Source organism: Podarcis melisellensis (assembly GCF_964234715.1).
Source record: "Podarcis melisellensis genome assembly, chromosome: 4".
Taxonomy (NCBI): domain Eukaryota; kingdom Metazoa; phylum Chordata; class Lepidosauria; order Squamata; family Lacertidae; genus Podarcis; species Podarcis melisellensis.
This window is the reverse complement of record NC_138531.1, coordinates 20,392,530-20,418,667: the sequence shown is the minus strand read 5'-3', so window position 1 is coordinate 20,418,667 and position 26,138 is coordinate 20,392,530. Positions and strand designations below refer to the sequence as shown.

General features: G+C 45.3%; 1 protein-coding gene across 2 annotated transcripts; it reads right to left on the bottom strand.

Moving 5' to 3' along the window:
- Positions 1 to 19,505: 19,505 nt before the first annotated feature.
- LOC309368328 (uncharacterized protein) lies at positions 19,506 to 22,215 on the bottom strand. 2 transcript variants are annotated; one of them, XM_081908288.1, is made up of 9 exons: positions 21,936 to 22,215; positions 21,502 to 21,533; positions 21,258 to 21,374; positions 21,050 to 21,129; positions 20,813 to 20,906; positions 20,624 to 20,707; positions 20,431 to 20,535; positions 20,182 to 20,299; positions 19,506 to 20,031 (listed from the first exon to the last, which is right to left on the bottom strand). In XM_081908288.1, the coding sequence occupies exons 1-9, from the start codon at positions 22,105 to 22,107 to the stop codon at positions 20,006 to 20,008; spliced, it is 828 nt and encodes a 275-aa protein (XP_081764414.1). In that variant the 5' UTR covers positions 22,108 to 22,215; the 3' UTR covers positions 19,506 to 20,005. The 2 variants fall into 2 exon arrangements, with proteins under 2 accessions (XP_081764414.1, XP_081764415.1); XM_081908289.1 differs by having other exon boundaries at positions 20,248 to 20,299.
- Positions 22,216 to 26,138: the final 3,923 nt, after the last annotated feature.

The window sequence follows — 26,138 nt, the reverse complement described above, 5'->3', positions numbered from 1 at the left end:
GGCAACAGGGTTTAATGAGCAGGAAGAGACCGTGGCAGAGAGCAGTCCAGACTCCTAGGCGGGAGCAGAGACTGGAGAGGAGAGAAGCCAAGGAGTCTACCCCTCCTTCTGTGTCTAGTTGCCCTCCTCCCTGGTCTTCCAGAACACGGGAGACAAGAAAAATGAGGAAAAGGAGCCTCTGGTTGCTGAGGGAGGAATCTTAGATAACGGTGGGAAGGTGGGGACCTTCATTCCTCACAACGGCCTCATTGGGGCAAGACCTAGGAAGAGTTGCTGGGATCATGAGGCCTGTGCTGTTTTGGTTTTTCTGAATAAAGAGTTGACGTCACAGACAGGAATTAAGTGGCGTCCAATTCTGTACATTCCCAAAGTGCACCACTCTCTGCTACGATGAGCAGAAATGTTAACTATTGGAGTCCCCCATCCCTAGGATTGCCATATGTCAGGAATTTTATCCGGAATACTGCAGCCACAAGCAGTGTCCGGGCGGAAATCGTCGGAGAACAATAAAAAGTGTGTGTGGGTGCGCAAAAATGGAGCCCTGTTTATACTGCAAATAAAATATCGGAAATGGTGAAACTGGCGAAGAAAACCCTTCCTATGATTTTGACAGAAAAGGTCACCAATCCACCTTAAATTCTTTAATTGCAATGCTTCGGCAGCCAGCGATTTTGTAGGAAATGGGTGGGAGTGTCGATTCCTTTCTTGCAAATGGAGCCTTACACTGTCTGCTGAGAAGGAAGTCCCACTGTATTCAATGGAGCTTACTCCCAGGTAAATGGGTCAACACTGGGCAGCCTTACACTGCAATCCTAAGCATTTTGACTCAGAACTAAGTCCCCCAGGCTTCAATAGGATTTACTCTCTGGTATGTTCTTGATTGTTTTCACAGTTTCCATTGTTGTTGTTATTTCCCCAACAGTGACTTGAGGCAGCTTGATTTTAATTTCATTCCATTTTTCCGTGGAAGGTGTTGCACGTGATCCCTTCCCTCACACATTTTTTTTTATGTACAACAATCCTGTGAGGCAGGTTCGGAGGAGAGGCTGTCGTTGGCTCAAGGAAACAGATTTGTATGCGTTTATGACGTCTATGTGTGCAGCGAGATCAAACGCGGGAGAAACTTCCTGATGCAGAATAAAATAGAATCGTAGGGGTGCTCTAGTCCAGCCCCCTGCAATAATAATAATAATAATAATAATAATAATTAATAATAATAATAATAATAATAATAATAATAATAATAATAATAATTTATTATTTATACCCCGCCCATCTGGCTGAGTTTCCCCAGCCACTCTGGGCGGCTCCCAATCAGTGTTAAAAACAGTACAGCATTACATATTAAAAACTTCCCTAAACAGGGCTGCCTTAAGATGTCTTCTGAATGTCAGATAATTCTTTATCTCTTTGACATCAGATGGGAGGGCGTTCCACAGGGCGGGCGCCACTACCGAGAAGGCCCTCTGTCTGGTTCCCTGTAGCCTCACTTCTTGCAATGAGGGAACCGCCAGAAGGCCCTCGGCGCTGGATCTCAGTGTCCGGGCTGAACGATGAGGGTGGAGACGCTCCTTCAGGTATACAGGACCGAGGCCGTTTAGGGCTTTAAAGGTCAGCACCAACACTTTGAATCGTGCTCGGAAACGTACTGGGAGCCAATGCAGATCTCTCAGAACCGGTGTTATGTGGTCCCGGCGGCCACTCCCAGTCACCAGTCTAGCTGCCGCATTCTGAATGCAGGAATCTTGCTTTAATTGTTTTCAAACTCACCTGAGATGCTGATTTTGGAAACAGACACACATTTTCCCCCTTCTGATTGTGTACACATTATAGCTTCAAAGCACATTCAAACCACATTCCCCCCAAACCCTCAAAGAATTCTGGGCACCCTAGTTTGTTAAGCCTGCAGTTCTCGGCATTCGTTTATTGGGAAATCTTTCTAACTGTGACCTTTGGTCGGAACCGGTCATTTCCCTTCTCGTTTCCGACCGCTCCACTAGAATTTAATAGTGTTCTTTTAGTTATCAGATACAGGGGAACCGAAGGACTTTGCAAGATCAGGAGCCAACTTTTAAAAAAACAAAATAAGACACCTCCCTCTCTTTTGACTTGAGTACAGAACATGGACGAGAGAAAAAAAATGCCCACAGATATTTACACAGGGTAAATAACCAGTTGCGTAATGAGTATCCGTATGAGGACCTGAAGGGTAATGAGTTCATTAAGCTTGGGTTTCTTCTTGACCGTTGTGACCACCCAGAAGGCTCAATAAACCACTTTCCTCTCTTCCGTTGTTCTCCGGAGAAGTGGCCTTCCTCAATCCAGCTATATAAGCATTTAATGAGTGACCTATTTGTGAGGCAGCTTTCCGAATTGGCAAATGAGAGGAGGATATGGAATGTCGAAAGCCTTTCCCTTTTATAACCCCATCTTCCTCGACTTCCCCTCTGCGTGGAATGCGACCAGCGCAGAAATGGCACCAGTCACCGCAGGGCTGAAACGCAGCGCTGACAATAGCTGTCGGCAGCTTTTCTCACCTAACTGTCATCGGACTGAGCGGGGAAATGGGAGGGGTGAAAGTGGGGAGAGAAATATCGAGCCAAGGTGGGACGCTTTCGGATTTCAGCTACTGAGAAATCCCCTAGCCCAAATGCAACATCTTTTTGTGCAGGATTGCTGCATTTCAGAAAGTGAAAATCCGGACAAAAACATTTCTTTCTTTCTTTCTTTCTTTCTTTCTTTCTTTCTTTCTTTCTTTCTTTCTTTCTTTCTTTCTTTCTTTCTTTCTTTCTTTCTTTCTTTCTTTCTTTCTTTCTTTCTTTCTCTCTCTCTCTCTCTCTCTCTCTCTCTCTCTCTCTCTCTCTCTCTCTCTCTCTCTCTCTCTCTCTCTCTCTCTCTCTCTCCTCTCTCTTTTTCTCTCTTTTTTGAACAAAGTTTTTCTGCTAGTTTAAAGAAAACTGGCAAAAAAACCCCCAACCACTTGCAGAATGGCTTGTCCTACAACATTTGGAATGAACAGTAAAAAATCCGTCCAGGTGTCATTTTTGGGATCAAAATCCCGGCGATGTCTGGGATTTTCCGGGTGTATGGCAGCCTTCTTTACAAATACAGATGTTCTTGTTTTCGGTGTACAACCTGCTTAACCTCCCAGTCTTGGAGTAGGTAGGTAACAGGGCTGGATTTAGGTTTGGTGAGGCCCTAAGCTACTGAAGGTAATGGGGCCCTTTATATGTCCAGCTGTCCTTTGTCAAAAAATTATCGCTGTTTTTTGTGTTGAATATATGTTATATGGTAATTTATGGAGCTAATAGGTATCTAAAGCAATTTGCACATAACAAAATATGTATTTTATCCAGTTTTTCCCCTTTAATTTTTTGGGGGGCCCAAGAGAGTGGGGCCCAAAGCTATAGCTTGTTTAGCTTATATGGAAATCTGGCACTAGCAGGTAACCACATTGGCAGATAAAACAGTGAGGGACCCATATTACAAAGGTTCTCAAGCTGAGCTGTATCAGCCATGCATAGTGAGAGGAGAAGGAAAAGCATGCAAGTTTAGCATCTTGATCATTCGTGGCTCATTTTTGAAAGTGTGGACTAGAAATTACATTTACGACCCCTAAGAAGAAAAAAAGCTGCGAGGACAAACCGTCTCAGGCTCCATTTGAAGCAGTATCATACCGTTTTAAACAGCAGCGGTTTCTCCCAGTGCTATTTTTCTAGAATATGAGGTGCCAGAGCTCACCATGAACATCAACCTTGTTCTTTTATAACAGAAACGACATCCACCTGAGAGGTGTCGAAACTTTCTGGTGAGTTCCAGCTGAAAAAATAAGCTCTGGTTTCTCCTAAAGAGTCCTGGGAAGTATAGTTTGTGAAGACCTCTGAGAGTTGTCAGGAGCCCTCTATTTCCCTCACAGAGGTACAGTTCCCAAAATTCCTTAGGGATTGACTGTTAACCTCTCTGAGAATTGTAGCTCCGTGAGGCAAATAGGAATATTATATTCCTGTGTAACTTTACCTTTTCATGTACAGTGGTACCTCGGGGTTAAGTACTTAATTTGTTTCGGAGGTCCGTTCTTAACCTGAAACTGTTCTTAACCTGAAGCACCACTTTAGCTAATGGGGCCTCCTGCTGCCGCCGCACCACCGGAGCATGATTTCAGTTCTGAAGCAAAGTTCTTAAGCCGGGGTTAGCAGAGTCTGTAACCTGAAGCATCTGTAACGTGAAGCGTATGTAACCCGAGGTACCACTGTATGTGCTTTTTGGAATGCAATATGTCATCGGACACTGAGGGGCAGGGGAAGATGATGATGATGATGATGATGATGATGATGATAATATTTGTACCCTTTCATCTGACTAGATTGCCCCTGACACTCTGGGCTGCTTCCAACAAATATATAAGCATATGAAAACATCAATCTTTAAAAACTTCCCTATACAGGGCTGCCTTCAGATGTCTTCTAAAAGTTGTATAGCTATTTATCTCCTTGACATCCAAATAATTTGTATGTGTGATTGCCCAACCATTGTTGATCCCTGTCAGCAAACGAGATCAGTTTGAGAACAGCTGGCTCTGTGTTCTTGGAGCGTTTTATATGTGCTTGCATCTTACCCTTTATTTAACACATTGTCCCTTAGGACATATTGGAACTCTCTGAAGTTGGATGCAGGAAATTTAGGTTTGTCCTGGAATTTCATTGTCCCTGTTTTTTTACTTTTTGAAATACGGCAACCCTACCTTACAGCCAAGGAGAGTGTTTGTCATCCCCTTCATTTGTTTAACTTTTGAATACCTCTTTGCATAGACAGTCTGTGTCATGACTTTGCTTCACAAGTTGCACACACAATTTATAAGAGAATAAACTTGCACACTGTATGCCTGCATTTATTCACATCATGTGAAATGTTTGTCCTGCTTGTTTTAGATGCATCGTGGATACTTGGCTAGGTGGTTCAAGACAGGTATATCCCAAGTAACCCCAACCCACCACTGTTTCTCTCAACCTCAGTCCCCTGGGTCTGCAACATGCTGATAGCAATATTGGCCCACAGTGCAGGTTGCTGGAAGGATTCGTGAGATGATCCTAGAGCTCTTAAGGAAATCGCTGTATAAATACGTGTGTCTGAACAGAGAGCTGCATCACATGTGTCTCTTGCCACCTGCACGTTCAGAAACCAAAACTCAGGTGTGCGTTGCAGACTTTAGATATTTGAAACGGCAATTTCTGAGCAGCCTCGCACGTACAATCCTTCGGCAGTTCTCAGGTGACCCTGGCAGGTGACTGGTGAACTCTGGATTAAAAACAAGGTTCTTCCCTCAAATACCAACGTCTTGATCTTGCCAAAGTCTGCATCGCCTGAAGCTTTGACTTCAAACGTGTTGGAGCGGATGTCCCGGGGAGCTTGATCATTTATTTGTGCGCATCGCGAAACCACCGCATAACTTGGCAGGGGAGAAAGGAATGGCAAAGCTTTTGCGGGTCAAGAAGGAGGTCAGCTGGCAGAATGGGGAAGGAAATGCACAAGTTTTCAGACAACAGCACTTCTGATATGTGGTCTCTTGCATCTGTTAAACTGGGACCCAAACTGGTGGGTTAAATGCATAGGGGTTTTTTTATTTAAAAAATGCAAATGAAGAGAAGGATTAATGGGATCACAGCATGCAGGGAGGGGGGACTTTAACCCTTTCCTGCCTTCTGGTGTCCTGTTGAAAAACATTCGTTGAAGCTGCTATTTGCACTGCGAGGAATTTATCCATTTTTGTCAAAAAAAATTTTTTTGCATTCCTCCCAGTGCAACTAGTATCCAAAAAAGACTCCCACATACATGCTATATGCAGCATTCTGTGCACGCTGAACCTAAATAAAGATGTAATTATTAAGAAAAGGTGAATTCTGTGACCAACATACCTTGGGCTTACTTCCATAGCTGTCAAGCATCCCTTATTTAGTGGGACAGTCCCTTATCCCAGCATCATGTCCCTCTGCTGTCCCTTATTGATGATGTCCCTTAAATTTCCTGGGTTTCAAAGGAAGCAGCTCCTCTCCCTCCCTCCCTGCTGACCAGGGAGGAGGGAGGCTCCAACTGTGTTACTTGGCTGTGTTGCTCACCCAATAAGGAGTCTAAGAACGACTGGGGGGGGGGTGGAGCTTGCATGCCTTGTGCCGATCAAATCGGCCGTGTTGCCTGGGGAGTCGCCTTTGCTCAGCGCTTCCCAGCGGAGAGGTGATGGTGGTTTTCCTTGCTGCATCCCCTTTGCCGGGTTGCTGCGCTATGGGAACAACCACTTGAGGCTTTGTTTGGCTGCTGGTTGACTAAAATCCCTTATTTTGGCTGCTGATCCCTTATTTTCAAGGCTGCTGATCCCTTATTTTCAAATCTGTAAGTTGACAGCTATGCTTACTTCGCATCATTTTTATATACTTTTTAAACATTTTTTTCCGGCTTTTGCTCAGTATGAAGGGACATCATGGGGCCCCCAAACCCCGCCACTGGAGGCTATTTTAAAGTTGCAGTTACATGCACTTACATGCACTTACAACCCAATACTATGCTTATTTCTTCAGATGTGATTCCTACTGAGTTCAATAATCCCAAGTAAGTACGCATAAAACGGCAGCCTTAATCAGAGTTCAATAATCCCAAGTAAGTACGCATAAGACGGCAGCCTTAATCAGAAGTGAGATGCATTTTGAGCAATAGGACTGACTTCCAAATAAACAGGGGTACAGCACATCTTTTATTTTTGCGGTGGAATTTCAAGTCAATTTCCCAAGTCTATCATTATATCAGTAAGAAGAAGAAGAAGAAGAAGAAGAAGAAGAAGAAGAAGAAGAAGAAGAAGAGGAGGAGGAGGAGTTGGAGTTTGGATTTGATATCCCGCCTTTCACTCCCCTTCAGGAGTCTCAAAGCGGCTAACATTCTCCTTTCCCTTCCTCCCCCACAACAAACACTCTGTGAGGTGAGTGGGGCTGAGAGACTTCAGAGAAGTGTGACTGGCCCAAGCTCACCCAGCAGCTGCATGTGGAGGAGCGGAGACACGAACCCAGTTCCACAGATTACGAGATCACTACACCACACTGGCACCACACTAGGAACTTTTTAAAGAAATGAGATTTATGTTTCGCCTGGAGAAGAAGAGACTGAGAGGAGATATGATGGCCATCCTCAAATATCTCCATCGCATGGAAGAGGGAACAAGCTTGTTTTCTCCTGCTCTGGATGTGAGGATTCAAACCAATGGCTTCAAGTTACAAGAAAGGAGATTCCGACTAACCATCAGGAAAAACTTTCTGACAGTAAGAGCTGTTTGACAGTGGAACTGTCTCCCTCAGGAGGTTATGAGCTCTCCTTCCTTGGAGCTTTTTAAGCAGAGTTTGGATGGCTAACTGTCATGGATGCTTTGGTTGAGATTCCTGCATTGCAGGAAGTTGAACTTGATGACCCTTGTAGTCCCTTCCAACTTTACACTTCTATGATTCTAAGGCAGTTGAATTCAGTGCAACATTCCCCCTTTCGTTAGTGCAAAATTGTAGAATGCACACCATTTGCTTTTCTTCGTTGGGAGCTGAGTTTAATTTGATTCGGTCTTGAGAAAACATTTGGAAGCAGGGGATTTCAAAAACACGCAGTTGGGACACTTTGTAACGTCAAGATCTGCAGCTATTTGTTTTGAAACACCATTGTTACCTTGGGCATTCTTCCTTGTTAGAACATCTCTCTCCCCCCCCCCCCCCAACCCTGCAATAGTCTCTTTTTCACTCAATGTCTGGTTTCTGTTTGCAATACTTCCACAAAACAGCTCGAGCCAGTAGTGAATCATTGCTGTTATCAAGTGCTCTGACAGCCCGGTTTCAACAAGTCAAGCCTCTCTTTAACCTACTATTTTAAGCTGGCTGGATGGAAGCCTCTACCTGCCAGAACAAAACCCTTTTGCATGTACTAGGAACAATATCTTATTGTCTTCGGGGATAGCTTGGTGTCGATAGAAGGAAGAATGGCAAGCGATGCAGTGATTCTGAACATGCAGTCATTCTCACCATCGCATGCTGCTGTTTGAATATACGGAGACCCAGAAAGTGGAGCTTGGCTCATATTTGTATAATGAGACATTGCTGCTTGTGCTAAATACTAAATGCATTTATATCACATGGTCAATGGCTTTCCATCTTTCCACCTTCACGGCTCGCTTTCCACACTGCTCTGTCCACGAAGGAGCTTTTGAGCACCTGTCAGAAAATCCCCACATGCTGCTAAGGATTTGGTAGGTAAAGGGACCCCTGACCGTTAGGTCCAGTTGTGACCGACTCTATACACCAGCTATGTGTCGTATTAACAGCATTTATGCTTTTACCCTGATCTACTAGAAACTCTTTCTCATCTCCCTCCCCTACTGGGGAAAGGCTCGTCCCACATTAACAATGGGTCTTTTGTGCTCCCGAACGCATTCCACCACACCCAAAATCCCGAGTTTTATTTCCCTCACACACACATAACATCTTTCTTTTTTTCACCCATAGCTTTACCTGTGTTTCTTGGACTTTGTGAACATTCCTCCGACTTGTTTTCGGAGGGGTGAAAGGAGCAGCGAGCGTGCTCTGAAATCAGGGTCAGGATCAGGGCTGGCACAAGATTATGACTACTTTTCTGCCGCTCTGGGCAATTTCCAACTCTCCCTCCCCCCACCTTGTCTTATTATCATATACAGACACTAAAGCTGCACTCCTGACCAAAGTAGGCCCCATTGAATTCAATGGGGTTAGGAATGTGCTGGAAATTATAAATAGGTGATGGATAGAAAACAGGCAAGAATAGGATTTCTTAGGGTGTGAGGCTGAGAGAAGGGAAAACCTTCTCACTAGGTGTGTGTGTGTGTGTGTTATTCTTTCAAATGTTTTTCTTCTCTCTTTTCTTTCTTTCTTTGCTTTCCTCTCTTTTCTTTTGTTGTTGTTTCTTCTTTCTTTCTTGATACTGGTTCCAGATATAACCCTATTGCATTGTGAAAACTTTCATAAAAACCTCTGCAAAAAAAGAGGAAAATATTTTACTGTGATATTCTGTCCCTTTTGTTTTAAAGATTTGTCCTTGTTTTACTCCCGGGTCCTTTACAACAGTGCCCGAGGCACCACATGACTTCCCCTAAGGAAGCCCTTTAAATGTGGGTGTTGAGAAATGTAGGGGGGAAACTGCAGTTCCTGGGATTCTTGGGGGGTAAGCTAGGGTTACCAGACATCCCCGGTTCCCAGGGACAGTCTCCGGATTTGCAAATCTGTCCCCAGACAAATTCTGTCCCTGGAATGTCGCCAGATTTGCAAATCCGTCCCCGGGAAACTTGGCAGCGGCAGCCTCAGCAGCCCGGAGCCAGCCTGGTAGCGCAATTGGCTCTGGCTTGCTTCAGGAGCTGCTCGCTGCTTGCTGCCATGGCGCCTGCCATTTTTCCTCACCAGAAGTCCCCATATGATGTGTTGTGCACAAGACACATCATATGGGGACTTCCAGGAGGCAAACTCGGGGCGCCATGGCAGCAGGCAGCTCCTGAAGCCAGCCAGAGCCAACTGTGCTACCAGGCTGGCTCTGGGCTGCTGACTACCGCCGCTGCTGCCATTGCTGAATGGAAACTGGGGACGTCCGGCAGTACAGATCTCCTGCCCCCTTCCCCCCTTTGTTTTGACTGATCGGGGGAGGCTAGGGAGTTGTGGGCGGGCGGCTGTTGCCTAGGTTTTAAAAACTCTGCGCATTTATGTTTCACAGGGTGCAAAAGAAGGGCTTTGCATCTTTATACAATATGCATGTGAAATATACTCAGAGTCGCAAAGTGATTTCATGCTCTTTATTCAGCTCATAGTGGTGAGGAGGAATGAATGAAAGTCCCCTCAAAGTATCTGCTTTATATACATTATTTACACAATGGGCTGCACATGACTGGCTAATTCTACTGTAAGCCAATCAGGTTGTGGATTCACTTCTATCTGGAGCATGATTGGGTGGTTCCTGCTAACCAATCATACTGCTGCATTGTTCTAGGACCAATCAGACTGCTGCATTCTGAATCCTATTGTTCTAGGACCAATCAGACTGCTGCCTTTTGGAGCCTATTGTTCTAGGACCAATCAGACTGCTGCAGTTTGGATCCTATTCAACTCAGTACATAACAGCACGTGTGCTTGGGCCCAGGGTCTTTTGCCTCACCATCCCCGCTACTGACTCCCTGTTGCTACTCAGCTTCAAAATAATAATAATAATAATAATAATAATAATAATAATAATAAATGTGTCCCCAGATTCATTGAAAAAACCTGGTAGCCATAAAGGTAAAGGTAAAGAGAACCCTGACCATTAGGTCCAGTCGTGGACGACTCTGGGGTTGCGGTGCTCATCTCACTTTATTGGCTGAGGGAGCCGGCATACAGCTTCCGGGTCATGTGGCCAGCATGACTAAGCTGCTTCTGGCGAACCAGAGCAGCGCTCGGAAATGCCGTTTACCTTCCCGCTGGTACCTATTTATCTACTTGCACTTTGACGTCCTTTCAAACTGCTAGGTGGGCAGGAGCAGGGACCGAGCGACGGGAGCTCACCCCGTCATGGGGATTTGAACTGTTGACCTTCTGATCGGCAAGTCCTAGGCTCTGTGGTTTAACCCACAGCGCCACCAGCTCAATCCTTTAAATATGTGGTGTGTATGCAGCCCAACTCAGGTAAGCTCACAAGTTCAGAGGACTCTGGTTTATTGGTTTGCTTACTGACTGAATCCGCTTTTCAAACAGGTATTGACTCCTGAAGCTTCTTCCTGTCATTAAGCAGACAGAGACCATCAGGCTCACAAACGAAAAAAGCAAGACATACACTGAAACAGGGAGAGGAGAGAAAAGGTGGAGGAAGGAGATCAGTTCTTCAGGGCTGGAATAAAATTGGTCATCTCTAAGAATGCAGTTCATTTTTTTTTAATATATATTTTTTATTCAGTTTTACAAATGACATTGACATTTAAATAAAAAGCATAATCATAAAAATATGGGATTCCTTGAATCACTGGACTTCCCTCCATGGGTTCCATTGTTAATCTTATTCAACTGCATCTAATAAGTTCTAATAATAATGTTGAGAGCCAGCATGGTGTAGTGGTTAAGAGCAGAGGACTCGTAATCTGGTGAACCGGGTTCACGTCTCCGCTCCTCCACATGCAGCTGCTGGGTGACCTTGGGCTAGTCACACTTCTCTGAAGTCTCTCAGACTCACTCACCTCACAGAGTGTTTGTTGTGGGGGAGGAAGGGAAAGGAGAGTGTTAGCCGCTTTGAGACTCCTTCGAGTAGTGATAAAGCGGGATATCAAATCCAAACTCTTCTTCTCCACTTTTCGTTCAAAATTCTATTCTTACCATAGTTCTTGTTACATTACAAGTGCTATTACAATCCTGCTAATGTTTTTAATTGTTCACAGTATTCTCCAAGATAACTTATAATTTCCCCCCATTCCTTGTGAAAGTTTTTATCTTCTTGGTTTCTAATCTTCCCGGTCATTTCTGCCATTTTGGCGTATTCCATCATCTTTATCAACCATTCTTCTCTTGTAGGGACTTTAGCTTCCTTCCATCTCTGGGCAAAAAGTATCTGCACAGCTGTCATCACATACATAAATAGTCTTTTCTGCTCCTTTGGTATTTCTGCCCCTAAAATTCCTAGTAAAAAAGCTTCTGTTTTTCCCACAAACGTTATTTCAAACATTTTTTTAACTCATATATTATTTCTCAGTATGCTTTTGTTATCTTGCATGTCCACCACATATGGTAGAAAGTGTCTTCCTTCTCTTTACGTTTCCAACAAATATTCATAAGAATGCAGTTCAGATCAGGTTGGTCTTCCATTGCTGGTGTTCTCTTGCTCTTTTGAATGATGGATGGGGTCGGAGGCGGGATGAGCGAATCTCAGTGTCTCTCAGTTTCTCATTTCTCCAATCTGAACTTTAGTTCTTCAAATTGGAACTTGCCATTTTATTTTATTTTTTTAAAAGTCCTCCTGATAATTCACCTGCATTCTTACTAATATATATAATTTGGGGGCAATTTTCCCTAAGACACGTTTTTGCAAAGCAATGTCCCTCTAATAAACACACATACACACAGCTTTATTGCTGTCCGTAGACCCAAAATACACAGTACAACAATAGTATATATCAACAGTTATTAAGGTGTAAGATCGTCCTTGCTAGTCAACAGAGGCAGCACATACTGATTTTTTATTTTTACTGCCTTCAAGAGGAATTCTGCTACAGCCAGTGTAATAGTATCAGATGTATCCTCAAGGAGGACCTTGACATGAAATGAGCCAGCAATCCCAGGTTGTTCTATTCGTATTGGATGGCTCTAATAAAACCCTTTCCCCCACCATGCTATTTTCACTAACAGATGCACATTTTATTCCTGGGCTGTGCATTCTTGTGTACATTTCCGGGCCGGAGAACGGCATTGTAAAATTCGGAGGAGTGCGATTTTCGAAAGACGGCTGTATTTTGGTTCACAGATTGTGTCGGAAAGGGTGGATTTGAGAGCCTTTCAATGCAAACAGAGTAGAAATTCTCCCCAGTCCCTAGGCCTAGGTGTCCTCTTTCTCCGGCTTGGCTTCTGCAACAGTCAACTAGAGTTGAACATTCTTTCAGGAATGGAGGGGGAAAGTAAGTTCCCTGCAGCTGCTTCTTCTTTGGCTGATGGATAGAGCCAGGACGGCTTCCCGGTTGTCTTGATGTTTATTCCTGAGAGGCAGAGGAGTGCAGCCTCTCAGTGTCTCTCGATCCCCTGGCTGATGTAAGAAGCCAGAATACACTTCTCTTCTGCTTCTCCTCATTGGGAAGCTAAATGGTTCCCAATTAGCTAAGTTCTGCGGACCCCCTGTTTTTCAAAAGCCAAGTTATGGACCCCCTACTTTTGAAAACATTGATATCTCTATACTAGTTTTTGTTATGTGAATGGTGCCACGGACCCCTGGCTGTGTTATGCAGACCCCTTAGGGGTCCCCAGACTCCCAATTAGGAACTACTGCCTTAGAGTATTAATTGATCAGATGTTCTACCAACCTACTTATTATGCTACAATTTGCAACCCATCTTTCTCTTTGAAGACACAGAGGGAGACTTACAGTTATGGCTGAGGAGGAGTTTGATCTGGTTTCCATGTGAATGTGAAACCACCCAATTCTCACTTCTCAGACCAAGACAAGAACCGAAATACAATTATGCCTTGAAATTCATTCTTCTCTGAATTCTGTGATGACCAATGTGTATAAAAATGCATGTGTCAAAGGTGTGCATAAAAATGCAGTTATGAGTGAAAGTAACATACAGAAATTAGGGAGAATTGCTTGCAAAAATGTGTATGCTGGGAGAAATTGACATTGAAATGCTGGCAAACTTTCATGAAGATTTTTAAGCAAGTAAGCAAGCAATCAAGCAAGCAAGCAAGCAAGCAAGCAAGCAAGCAAGCAAGCAAGCAAGCAAGCAAGCCACAAATCACTCTAAAATGTGGAGAATTGAATTTAAACCAAAACCAAAATTAACAGATTTGACCAGCCTTACAATAAACCAAATAAACAAATAAATAATCCAGATCAGCCACAGAGCTACAGTTCTACAGTTCCCCAGTATCTATCATCTATCTATCATCTATCTATCTATCATCTATCTATCTATCATCTATATCTATCTATCTATCTATCTATCTATCTATCTATCTATCTATCTATCTATCTATCTATCATCTATCTATCTATCATCTATCTATCTATCTATCATCTATCTATCTATCTATCTATCTATCTATCTATCTATCTATCTATCTATCATCTATCTATCTATCATCTATCTATCATCTATCTATCTATATCTATCTATCTATATCTATCTATCTATCTATCTATCTATCATCTATCTATCTATCTATCTATCATCTATCTATCTATCATCTATCTATCTATCTATCTATCTATCTATCTATCTATCTATCTATCTATCTATCATCTATCTATATCTATCTATCTATCTATCTATCTATCTATCTATCTATCTATCATCTATATCTATCTATCTATCTATCATCTATCATCTATCTATCTATCTATCTATCTATCTATCTATCTATCTATCTATCTCTATCTATCTATCTATCTATCTATCTATCTATCTATCTATCTATCTATCTATCTATCTATCCTATCTATCTATCATCTATCATCTATCTATCATCTATCTATCATCTATCTATCATCTATCTATCATCTATCTAGAGACTGTTTACCAGGCCCCTAAAGTAGCTTTCCTCGCTTGTCTTCTTTTAATCTGATACCTTGTTTTTCTCGGGCTCCTTCCGTCCTTTGCTCCAGCTGTTCCTTTGCTCCTATGCTTCACTACCCAACACAGAGCAGCTTTTGTGCATTCCTGACATCCGCAGCAGATGTTTCTCTGACTCCAGTGCTCCTGAGCACCTGTCGGTTTGCCTTCCCCCGCCCTCAAAACTCTTATTTTAAAGAGCCCCTCGGAGCAAACACATCTGGATCTGCTATGGGGGGAGGGGAGAAACCTGGGGAGGGTGATTTTAAATTTGACATGCCTGCTCCCCACCCCACCGGTCCAAACCACAGCCTCCTCAAGACTGGTTTTGAGTGTCACATAGCTCCGCCACTCAATTTTGCGTACAACAAGGACCACGCCCTCAACTTCCAACTTACAGCCAAGAATGACCAGACTGAATTTAGGTCAGAAAAAGTGGGACTTAAATTAACAGAATTTACTTTCTTGTTCAGTGTTTCACCCAGCCAGCAATGCCTCCATCTAGAATATTGAAGTCCAGCTACATTTAGCATGATGAGTGCATGTGTCTTCTGGGGGTGTTGGACCCTTATTTGCTGCCTGAGTGTGCTTGGCTCTGATTTTTTTTTTTTTTAATGGAGATTCCACTGAGAATTATCAGGGGTTGGGTAAATAAGAGAGATATGTACAAGTGCAAACCAGCTGTTATTTATTGAACCAACCACCTTCTACTGCTGAATATTTCATCTGTTCAGAAGGTTGTATTACCAACCTTACTGTATACTTGTGAAACATGGACCACTTACAAACACCATCTCCAACTCCTCAAAGGGTTCTATCAAAGATGAGCACTGCAACCCCATAGTCACCTTTGACTGGACTTAAATGCTCAAGGGGCATTTACCTTTACCCCCAGAAATTAATAAATGCCAGGGTTTTGATTAACTGGGATATAGATTAAAGTGCAGAACTGTGCTGGACAAGGAATTCAGGGAATTCCTAAGCTGGCTTATGTAAACCAGCCTGGCTGGGCGAAGAGCAAACCTGTTAACATGACAAAAGTGATGAGGTGTATGTTTGAGGGGACAGGAAAAGGTTTCTGGGAAGAAGAATTAGGAAAAAGAGCTGAGATCCACCTTTCCAGGAGGCTGGCTGCCGGCTGCTTGAGCGGCTGCCTCTTGAAACGACCGTGTTATAAGATCTTGACTCCCTCCATGCAGACTGAAGGTGTAAATAGGCGAATATTCTTAAAGCCACAACAGTCATAGAATCATAGAATCATAGAGTTGGAAGAGACCACAAGGGCCATCAAGTCCAACCTCCTGCCAAGCAGGAAACACCATCAGAGCACTCCTGACATATGGTTGTCAAGCCTCTGCTTAAAGACCTCCAAAGAAGGAGACTCCACCACACTCCTTGGCAGCAAATTCCACTGTCGAACAGCTCTTACTGTCAGGAAGTTCTTCGTAATGTTTAGGTGGAATCTTCTTTCTTGTAGTTTGGATCCATTGCTCCGTGTCCGCTTCTCTGGAGCAGCCGAAAACAACCTTTCTCCCTCCTCTATGTGACATCCTTTTATATATTTGAACATGGCTATCATATCACCCCTTAACCTCCTCTTCTCCAAGCTAAACATGCCCAGTCTCCACTGCGTCTTCAAAGGGACACAGGCCTTGTGTGGGTGCCTGTGACTCTGTGGGTTCTTGCCACCGCTCGGCAGAGAGGGGGCAGGCAGCTGACTTTTGTAAAGGTATCCTTTTTTAAAGAATACTAATTTTATTTATAATTTTCCTTTATATAATTTAACAATAGTTCCAACATTTCAAACCTCGACTTCCACCCTCCTCTTTCTGAGCTTCCTTCAATTTATTTTTTCATTTCCACGTTTGTAACAGTGTACTTTAAAAAGCTAACCCCCCCCCCCATGAAATCTTTCGATCTTCACTGCAATCACTTAGCAAGCAGCGTTGCTGGAAAAGTTCCCCACCCCCAATAAAATGCATCTGGAATAGATCTTTTTGCTGAAATGTCTGCCACCAACGTCAGTTTCCTCTGATCTTGGCTATTGCCTGTGTCTTCTTCCTGTGCTCCAGCTGACTGTCTGAGACCCACTCTGCTTTGCAGCATGTTTCCTTCATCCATTTGTATACCTGCCAGTCATTGTCACAAGAAACTTCCTGCTTCATCCCTGCTTGACAAGGTTAAGCCAGACTGATGATCTGCAGTTGTGCTTCGCTTCATCTCTCCCTTCTCCACCCTGCTCCCCCCTCCCCACCCAGATCATTTCTGAGCAAATGTGAACTCTGCGGTATGTGTTCATTGCTGAAGGAAGGCCAAGTGTTAGCCTCTGTATTTCCACATTGGCTAATTCTCCAAGGAGTGAGAATGTAATGACATCTATGGGGTGGAGGGGAATATAGAGGAAACTGCTCTCTCTCCCCCCAGCCCCCAACCTTCTCCCCTCCCAATCTTCAGGAATGAACTTAAAAGCCAAATCTGCCAGTCTTACTTAGGCGTCAGTTCACACACAGCTGGAAATCCTGAGCGATGGGATTGCAAGAATCATACGAAGATATTGTGAGGAGTATTGCTGTCTTGATTACTGAAATGAGCCTATCACCAGGCAGCTAACAGAATTCAGAGGTACCCGATTCTAGAGCAGATTTATGCTACCGTAAGTCATTTTTGCCAAAGGTAATGCATGAAAAAACCCCACATGTGCCTGGGAGATTCTGTAGGAGGCTGCAAGCCCAGGAAGCACAATGATAGTAATAATAATATATTATTTATACCCCGCCCATCTGGCTGAGTTTCCCCAGCCACTCTCCCAATCAAGGGTTAAAAACAATACAGCATTAAATATCAAAAACTTCCCTAAACAGGGCTGCCTTCAGATGTCTTTTAAAGATAGGATAGCTGCTTATTTCCTTCACATTGGAAGGGAGGGTGTTCCACAGGGTGGGCGCCACTACCGAGAAGGCTCTCTGTCTGGTTCCCTGTAACCTCACTTCTTGCAATGAGGGAACCGCCAGAAGGCCCTCGGCGCTGGATCTCAGTGTCCGGGCTGAACGATGGGGGTGGAGACGCACCTTCAGGTATACAGGACCTCTCCTGTATAAGTTTGTTACAGCACAAGTGAGGAGAGTGCTCAGGGAAACTTTCCTATCCCAGTGTTGTTTAGGACCTTTCCACCCTTTAAATGTGGGTCTCCCAGTGCTTTATTCTTTTTTAAGGGGGGGGGGAAATGCTGGTTATCACCATGAATTCGTTACAATAAGTGCCACACTTTTAACACGGGGTGTGTGTGTGGGGGTACGGCATACTATTTCATACCCCCAGGGGGGGGGAGTCCTACTTATGGTGGCCATTTCTTAAATTATTATTACATCTTAAGGCAGCCCTGTTCAGGGAAGTTTTTAATGTGTGATATTTTACTGTATTTTTGGTTTTTATGGAAGCCGCCCAGAGTGGTGCGGGGATGGGCGGGGTATAAATAATAAATTATTATTATTATTATTATTATTATTATTATTATTATTATTATTATTATTGTTGTTGTTGTTGTTATTGTTATTGTTATTGTTATTGTTATTGTTATTGTTATTTCTGACTTTTCAAAGCTCGAAAAGATCTGGGACAACACTGGGATGTGGAGGACGTAATGTGGATGTCCCTCTATTAATGAGACAGGCAGGTGCAAAGCCACATATTGCTCAGGTGTGGACAAGCCCCAGGATGCCGGACGAGGTGGCCTGATCCAGTAGGGATCGTCTTATGTTATTGTGTTACAGTCTCATCCGTATGGCAAGGCGAGATGTGCTGCCGCTGCAGTTTTGAAGAGTTAAAAGGTACGTTTCCCTATCTTGCCGCATCCCGGTATATTATAGGTTGCTTCCAGACTGGTGTTTATTGTGGGATTGGCACTCCTCTCGCATACACCCCCATGACATCAGCATCAAAATGCTGGGCTGTGTTTCATTCCTTTTATATCCAGAGTCACAGTTTTCACAGAAAATCAGGTAAGTCAAAACAAACAAAGAAAAACCTGCTGCCAGCGTCCCATTTGCAATGTCTGAACGGCCAGTTTGCAGTATTCAGGCTCCAGCTGGAAGGACCCACAGACATTTCAGTTGCCGCACAACTGGGGTGGGCATAGGGCAGGATGCAATCATATTGTACACTTCAAATGTTTGTACACAGCACTAGCAAAGGTGCAAGATCCTGCTGGTGGGTAAATACGTATCGGAAGGTATATGCTTGAGAGTTTCCTATAGACATCTAGCTGACCACTGTGAGAACAGGATTCTGTTCCAGATAGGATTCAGCAGGGCTCTTCTCAGTGGCGTAGCCAGCCGCTCGGGTGCTGGGTGCGGGGTGCGCATCCTGCAGCCGGGGGCGGGGCGAGCAGCCCAATGGGGGCAGGGCAAGCCACCCATGGGGCCAGGGAGCGCTGTGTGGAACCTCTCTGCCGCCTCCCCCTCGGCTGTAGAGCAGCTGAAGGAGAGGCGGAGGGCAGATGCAAGCCCCATGCTGCCGTTTCAGGCAGCGCAGAGCCTGCAGGCCACCATGTCACTCCCAGGAGAGACGTGTGGATCAGGCACGCTGCAGGCCCTGCAGTAAGTGCCGGCCTCCATGGTGTGGTGCCCAGTGCCAGCCGTGTTTCGTTACATTTGTTGACTGAACTAAAAAGTTTTGTGAGCTCAATTTTTTTTAAAACCCCCCCCGCTTATTTTTGTTATTTTGTCACCCCCCCTCAGTGATGACACCTCCACCCCTTTTCCCCCCCACTGGCTCTTCTTGTATTCTAGGTACTCTTTAAGAGTGAGGGAATATCCGCACTGGTGCTTGTTTCTTGCAGTTGTACCTCAGCTTCCTGCACTTCACATCAACAGTAGGTTGCAAAATAGCAAAATTAATTAAAAAAAAAATCATTCATAATAAATTCCCACTGTGAAAAAAAGGTTTTAAGTGCTTATGCTCACAATGTTAAGTAAATAAACCAGAAAATAACACTTGCAGCTGTAAGTATCTTATTTTTCCTTCTTTTAATAATTTCAATGGGGGGGGGGGGCTGACAAGAAATTTTCCACATCGGGTACCACCTAACCTTGCTATGCCACTGCCCCCCCCAGCTCATCAGTCAGGCTCTGAGTCCAAAGCCAGCCCCTCTCCTTGCCCCTTTTCAATGGAAGACAATAACACAATGAAATTCAGAACAGTAACTATTTATTGCATGTTTATTCAAAATCAATTAAAAACTATTTCGTTTAAGTAATGCAAGAAAATCGATTAGCTTGATCTAGTGACACCAGAGAGAGCCATTTTCACTTGGAAGATGCAGCGAGCTTTTCTTCTCCTGCTCTGGACGGTAGGACTCGAACCAATGGCTTCAGGATACACCAAAGGAGATTCCGACTGAACATTGTTCAACAGAGGAATGGACTCCCCTGGAAGTTGATGGACTCTCCTTCCTTGCAGGTTTTAAAGCAGAGATTAGATGGCCATCTGTCATGGATTCTTTCTTTCTTTCTTTCTTTCTTTCTTTCTTTCTTTCTTTCTTTCTTTCTTTCTTTCTTTCTTTCTTTCTTTCTTTCTTGTTCTGCCCAATCTCAGTCCATATTTCATGGCTGCTTAAATCATCTGTCCCCCTCCTGATTCTCAGTGAGTGCCTCTTCTTCTGCCAGTCTTTGGCCAGTTGAGACGTCCAAATCACAACTCCTCAACGATTATGTCATCTGGATGGAAAAGAATGAAAAAGAGAGAAAATCAGTTCAGTCCTCTTCGCTTCGTGTAGCTGGAGTCAGTCTGGGTGGTGCCCTCCCAGGCCAGGTGGGAAAGGCCTGCCAGGCAGGGGGCAGGTCCTCCAGGACTCCCAGCAAGAAGACCTGGGAGGTGTGTCTTGGGCAAACAAGGGACAAGGGCGTTCACTGTCCCCAAGGTGTGGGGCTTACCTTCTTTCAGATTATTCCTGAAACATGTCAGCTCCGGACGAATTACTGTGTTCTGCAGAGGAAAGACAAATATGAGACAGTTGACTCTATGAACCCCACCCTGGATGGGTGTAAGAGAAGCAGCCCCACCCAGGAAGGATGGAAGCAACCAAAGAACTGAATACAGGAAGGCAAAATACTTACTCTGAGGTTCGGGAATCTTCGTGAAAGGGCCAGCAGCAGGGATATACTGCTGGCCCCTAATTTCCTTTGGTCTTCACTCCCCAAAAGGGCGTAATATCGGAGGTCCTGCGGGATGAAAGAAATGGGACAGTCAGTTGGGTAAGGGACAGGGGGGCAACCCTAAAACCACTCCTGGTGCTATCAGGATACTTACGGTAAGCAACTGGAGAAGGGTGCTAGTATTGGGGGCTTCTAGGAGGAGACCCCCCAGCAGGCTCTGGAATGGCCTCTTCAGTTCCTGTGGGAAAAGAGAGAAGAGAGGTTGAGTGCTACTGGGTTAAATTTTGTAAGAGTGAAAAAGAAGAAAGAGCTGTGCAAAGAGAAGTTAAAGCAGAGGACATACCTCTTTGTCCTCCTCTGCACTCCCCAGAACTGCCTCTGTTGTTCTATGGAGGATTGAACTCACCATAGAGGGACTGAAGTGGGGTCTCATAAAACTGGAGAGAGAAAGGGAAGGGGTTAGACACTGCCTCCTCCAAGTCTCCCTTGACCCTTCTCCCTCCTGCCTGACTTGCCCCCCCAAAGCTCCCCCTGGAGTTCTGTCCCCTGCAGCCCCGCCCAGTCCAAAGACCCCACTCACCTCAACTGCAGGAGGGCCTCGAAGGCCAGGGCCAGGCTCAGGGGGCGATCCCTGAAGTACTCCAAGTGGCCGAGGATGTCCTGGAAGAGAGCAGAGGAGGAAAGTCAGCTCCTTCCGGGAGTCTCCAGAGGACGGCTCCAACCCCAAACGCCAGCCCCTCTCTGCCCCTCCCTCCCCATGGGGGTCCCTCACACCACCCATCACTCACCAGAATGGCTTTGGCAGTCTCCTCCTTGGAGTACTTCAGGGTTCGGAGCCCCCTGAGCCGAGCTGCCTGGCAGTCCTGGATGATGCCCAGAAGCTGGAGCTGATCTTTGTCCAGCAGCTGAAAGGCAAAAGTCAGGCTGTCAGTTCCTTGTGGGGGGAGGGCTCCTCCACATCTGAGAGTGCAGTGCAAGAGGGGGGCAGGTCTGAGGGATCCCCTCCCCACTCTCGTTTTATCCAATACTCACCGCAACGGAAGGGATGTGGATTCCCAGCACATCTGCAAAGAGAAGGACATGGGGACAAGTGAGTTCCTCCCTGATCCCCTTGCAAGGCTTTTCCAAGAGTTTTCTCCTGGATTCCAAGTCCTACTACAGGAGAAGGATAGCCCAGGCCTTGGGGGACAATCATGACCTCCTGCCCCCAGAACATGGCTCCCCAGGGAAGATGCCCCTCCCACTGACAACTGTCCCCCTGCCTTGCCCCACAGCCCACCCCCCTGCTTCCTCCAACAGACTACACAAAATGGGGTGGTTGCTGGGGGGCGGCGGTTGGGTTTCCAGATGCTGTCGCAGATAGGCGGGTTGGATCCAGCCGTCTGGCTCTGTGCATCTTTTTACTAGATGCCCCCCCAGCCCATTCCTGCCCTCCTCCATCTCCAAAAGGAGGGCCACTTGCTCACCCGACACCGTGGGCTGCTCCAGAACTTCCAAGGGGGCCACCTTCTTGCAGCTGATCAGCCGCCTTAAGCGTCTGAACCTAGAAGAGACGAGCAGAGAGAGCAACTCAGAAGCTGGCAGCCCCAATTCGTGTGTGTGTGTGAGAGGAGGGGCGTCTGGCCCAATTCCTGCCATCTCTCTGCAGTTCGGCGACCTGAAAGGGCATCGGCAGAGCTGGAAAGAGGCAGCCCAGAGCACAAATGGCTGGCAGAGAGAGTAAGAAGGTCCCAAGTGCTATGGGTTCAAGAGTTCCGGCCCAAAGAAAGACAAGCATTGACAGCTGTTAAAGGGCTGCTGTGCCTCGTCTTCTTAGGACTGTTGCAGGAACTCCCTCCCCCCAATCATTCAGTTTGTACAAACTTCACACACACTCACACTCACACACTACATACACTACACTTCTGTTATAAATCCATAGAAAATCAACCATACATCGGATTTGCACTGTTCCACTTTTATTTTACTCCATGGAGGAAGGACTACAAAATGGGGAAGGTTTGATACAGGGCAGCCATAATCCCTTGAGCATACCAGCACATACACAGGAGCCCTGCCCAGTTGCTATGCCAGCCCTGATGGTCCTAGACAGAAGACCATCAAGATCACAAAGAACTTGCATATGGGAATGGATTCAACACGGACTGGAACAAAGGACAATGATCAGCTCTTCCCTCTGGGGGCAGGAAACTGCAAACTCCCCTCTGTCACCTGGAAAGTACTCATGGGGAGGGGGAAAGGGGGAACCAGCCAGGTGACAGGACACTCAGGTTACCACCACAACTCCTCCCTCAACCCCTCCTTTCTGTGATGTAGGTGTGCTGTATCTGAGGGGTGGTCTTAGGTTACACCCCTTCTGTGATGTATGTATGATGTTTCTGGGGGTGATCTTGATCTGCAGGGTGGCAATTCCAAAAGTCTTTATAAGGCCTTGCACACCATTTTTCTGGGTCCCTCCTCTCTCCCGCAGGTGAGGGGAGCACCCTGTTGCAACAGATCAATAAAGGCCAAGCCTACAGGCTGCTGTTTTGCTCCAAGTTATCCTGGTTGGTGTCTTTGTTTTTGTCCAAGGGAGCCCTCAGAGTTTTCCATTAACAGTTTGGTGACAATGCTCAGGGACTCTTGGTTCTCCTGTGAAGGTGAGGGGGGGGGAGATAGAGGGGATCAGGCGCCACTGGGCAACCTTAGCCCAGGGATCCTTTTTCATTTCACTGCCTCCTCTTTGCGGGCTGTAATCAATCGTCACCAGAAAGCTCAACCAGGGGAGCAAAGGCAAGGTCAAGCCGGCCAAAGAAAAGGATCCCGGGATCCATGAGGGACATTCAAGGACGTGATGGTTTGAAGTTAGTACATTGGGAGGGGGGTGGAAGAATAATGTCTCCACGGCAGCTGAACTTTTCTTTTCACGGCAGCTGAACTTTCCTTGACATCTTCTCTCAGAGTGTGGCCGGAAGCGTCCTGGAAGTCCTTCTCTCTCTCTCTCCTGATTCCCTTCTTCGGAGCGTGACCAAAGGGATCATGGAAAATCTCTTTCTCTCTCTCCTTGACATCTTCTCTCAGAGCGTGGCCGGAAGCGTCCTGGAAGTCCTTCTCTCTCCCTCTCCTGATTCCCTTCTTCGGAGTGTGCCCAAAGGGATCGTGGAAAATCTCTTTTTTCTCTCCTTGACGCCTTCTCTCGGAGCGTGGCCGGAAGGGTTGTGGAAAATCTCTCTCTCTCTCTCTGTCATTTGCTTCCTTTCAAACCTTTGTCTTCTCGGACCCCAATCTGGCACTGCACTGTGCAAGCGTCCAGTAGGGAATTCGGACATAGTTCTAAGGTCAGGCAGGAGGCTGTTGTGGACGGTAGAGCGGGAGGTTTGGGAAGAAGACGGGGCCCCGCACTAGGATTAGTTTTGTGAGCAGTGCTGAGTGAATGCCAGATCCGTGGTTTTTCTGGGTTAAGAGACCCGTGGTTTCCAGGCTAGTTGCCCATGGTTTTAGTTGTAGGCAGGGATTGCCTTTGGATTTCTACTAGCCTTCTCCGGTCCGATCCGTCGGAGTTTTGCCCAGAAAGGGCCGAGAGGGGCACTTGAGTGTTAGACTGAATAATAGGATATTCTTTTCTCTTCCCCTCCCTCTTTGTCCCTCTCTTGTATCTCTGTTTATGTATCTCCTTGTGTAGCTTGTTATCGAGCAACCCCCCCCCCCCCCGGTATTAAAGGGAAATGGGAGCTCACTCTTCTAAACACCCTAGCTGGACTCCTCCTGGCAACAAAGCTTCCGTGAAGCCTTTTTGCCCCAGAGAGGATTCTGATACGCCCCTCCAGTTTGTCCCTTCTTTTCTCCCACCAAAAAACAAACAAAAGGGGGGGGGAATACAAACAGTAATTTAAATATTCTGTACCCAAGATTCTCAGAAAAGTCATTGCATTTGTATTTCTTTTCGTCTTTCTTCCCTTACAGCCAAACAGTCACTTTCTTTCTGTTCTGCGAAACAAGTCTGAATCCCTGCTATATTAGTTGACTTTCCTCTATTTCTTTATGGCTTTGACACCTTTTAAGTTACAAATAATCTGTTTTCATTTATTAAATCACTTTTTCCATGATGTCTATGAAATTAATCGAAGCACAAACAAACATTGTTTGTGGAATGGTATTTGTTTACCTTTTTATCAGATAGCACAGGGTGAATTTTAAGCTTTCCCCCCATTGTTTTCCCATTTTTTCAGTCCAGTAGTAATCTGTGCGGTTTTGATAATATCTTTGTATTATTGGTTGGTGTCTTTGTTTTTGTCCAAGGGAGCCCCGGATTTTTCCGTTAACAGGACAGCCCTGCCCTTCCTGGTGAGGGAGGAGACTCTGGTCCCTGGTGGACCAGAGAGCTAAAGGTGTGGAGGGGACCCAGGACTCACACCCCACCCCCAGGAGACCAAGAGAAAGCAAAGGAATGGTACTTACAGCCGGCACATCTTCTTGATGACAAATCCCCCCCCCTATCTAAGCTAACTACCTATCTAAAATTCCCACCCAAGCCTGATCCCAAACTCTTATCCCACCCCCACCCCCAAACCCAGCCCTAACACTAAACCTAACCCCCACCCTAACCCTACACTTACCCCTAACTATTCTTCTACAAACAAAAGAAATATATTAAAAAATGCACACAAATGCGCGCAAATACGCACAAATATGCGCAAATGCGTGCAAATGTGCACAAATACGCACAAATGCGCACAAATATGTGCAAATGTGCGCAAATGTGTGCAAATACGCACAAATGTGCGCAAATACGTGCAGATGCGTAAAAATACGCAGAAATGCGCACAAATGTGCACAAATGTGCACAAATATGCAAAAAAATAAAATAAAAAAATAAATAAAAATAAAAATAAAAAAAAATAAAAAAATAAAATAAAAAAAAAATAAAAAAAAATAAAAAATCAAAAAATAAAAAATAAAAAATAAAAAATAAAAAATAAAATAAAAGTGTTAAAATAAAAAAGGTAAAATAAAAAATAAAATAAAAATAAATAAAATAAAATGAATCAAATAAAAGTAATAAATAAAAGAAAAAGAAAAATAGCAAGCAAACCTCTCCTCTTCTACAACCACCACCACCACCACTACCTCTCTCTCCTGACTCTCCTCACTAACCCACAATGGCCGCCTGCCAGTCAGAGGCTTTTAAGGGAAGAGCAAGAGATGTCACAAAGGAGGGCAGGTCCTTGTCACCATGGCAACCCCTCCACTTGGACCTGGCCCCTCCTGAGAGGTGATGCTTCTCTGTCAGAACTTGGAGGCACCTTCTGTTGCGCCTGCAGCTGGGCTGTATCTTCTATCCACAGATTCACGTCGGCATTTCACATCCTTCTTGCTGCAGCCCCATTTCCAAAGGGAGACCACCCCCACATCCTTCAAGGCAGGCTAGGGGTCTCCATAGCGCAGCATTGGACCATCTGCTTTGCATGCAGGCCTTCTGTCCTGGGAATGTCCCCCCCCCATTCGAAACCCTGGATAGCTGCTGCCAGTCAGCGCAGGCTAGTTGAAGAAGGATATTGAGCAGCTGGAAGGTGAGCAGAGGAGGGCGACCAAGATGATTGAAGGGTCTGGAAACCAAGCCTGATGAGGAACAGTTGAGGCAGCTAGGTATGTTTAGCCTGGAGAAGAGAAGAGAGGAGAGCCATCTTCCA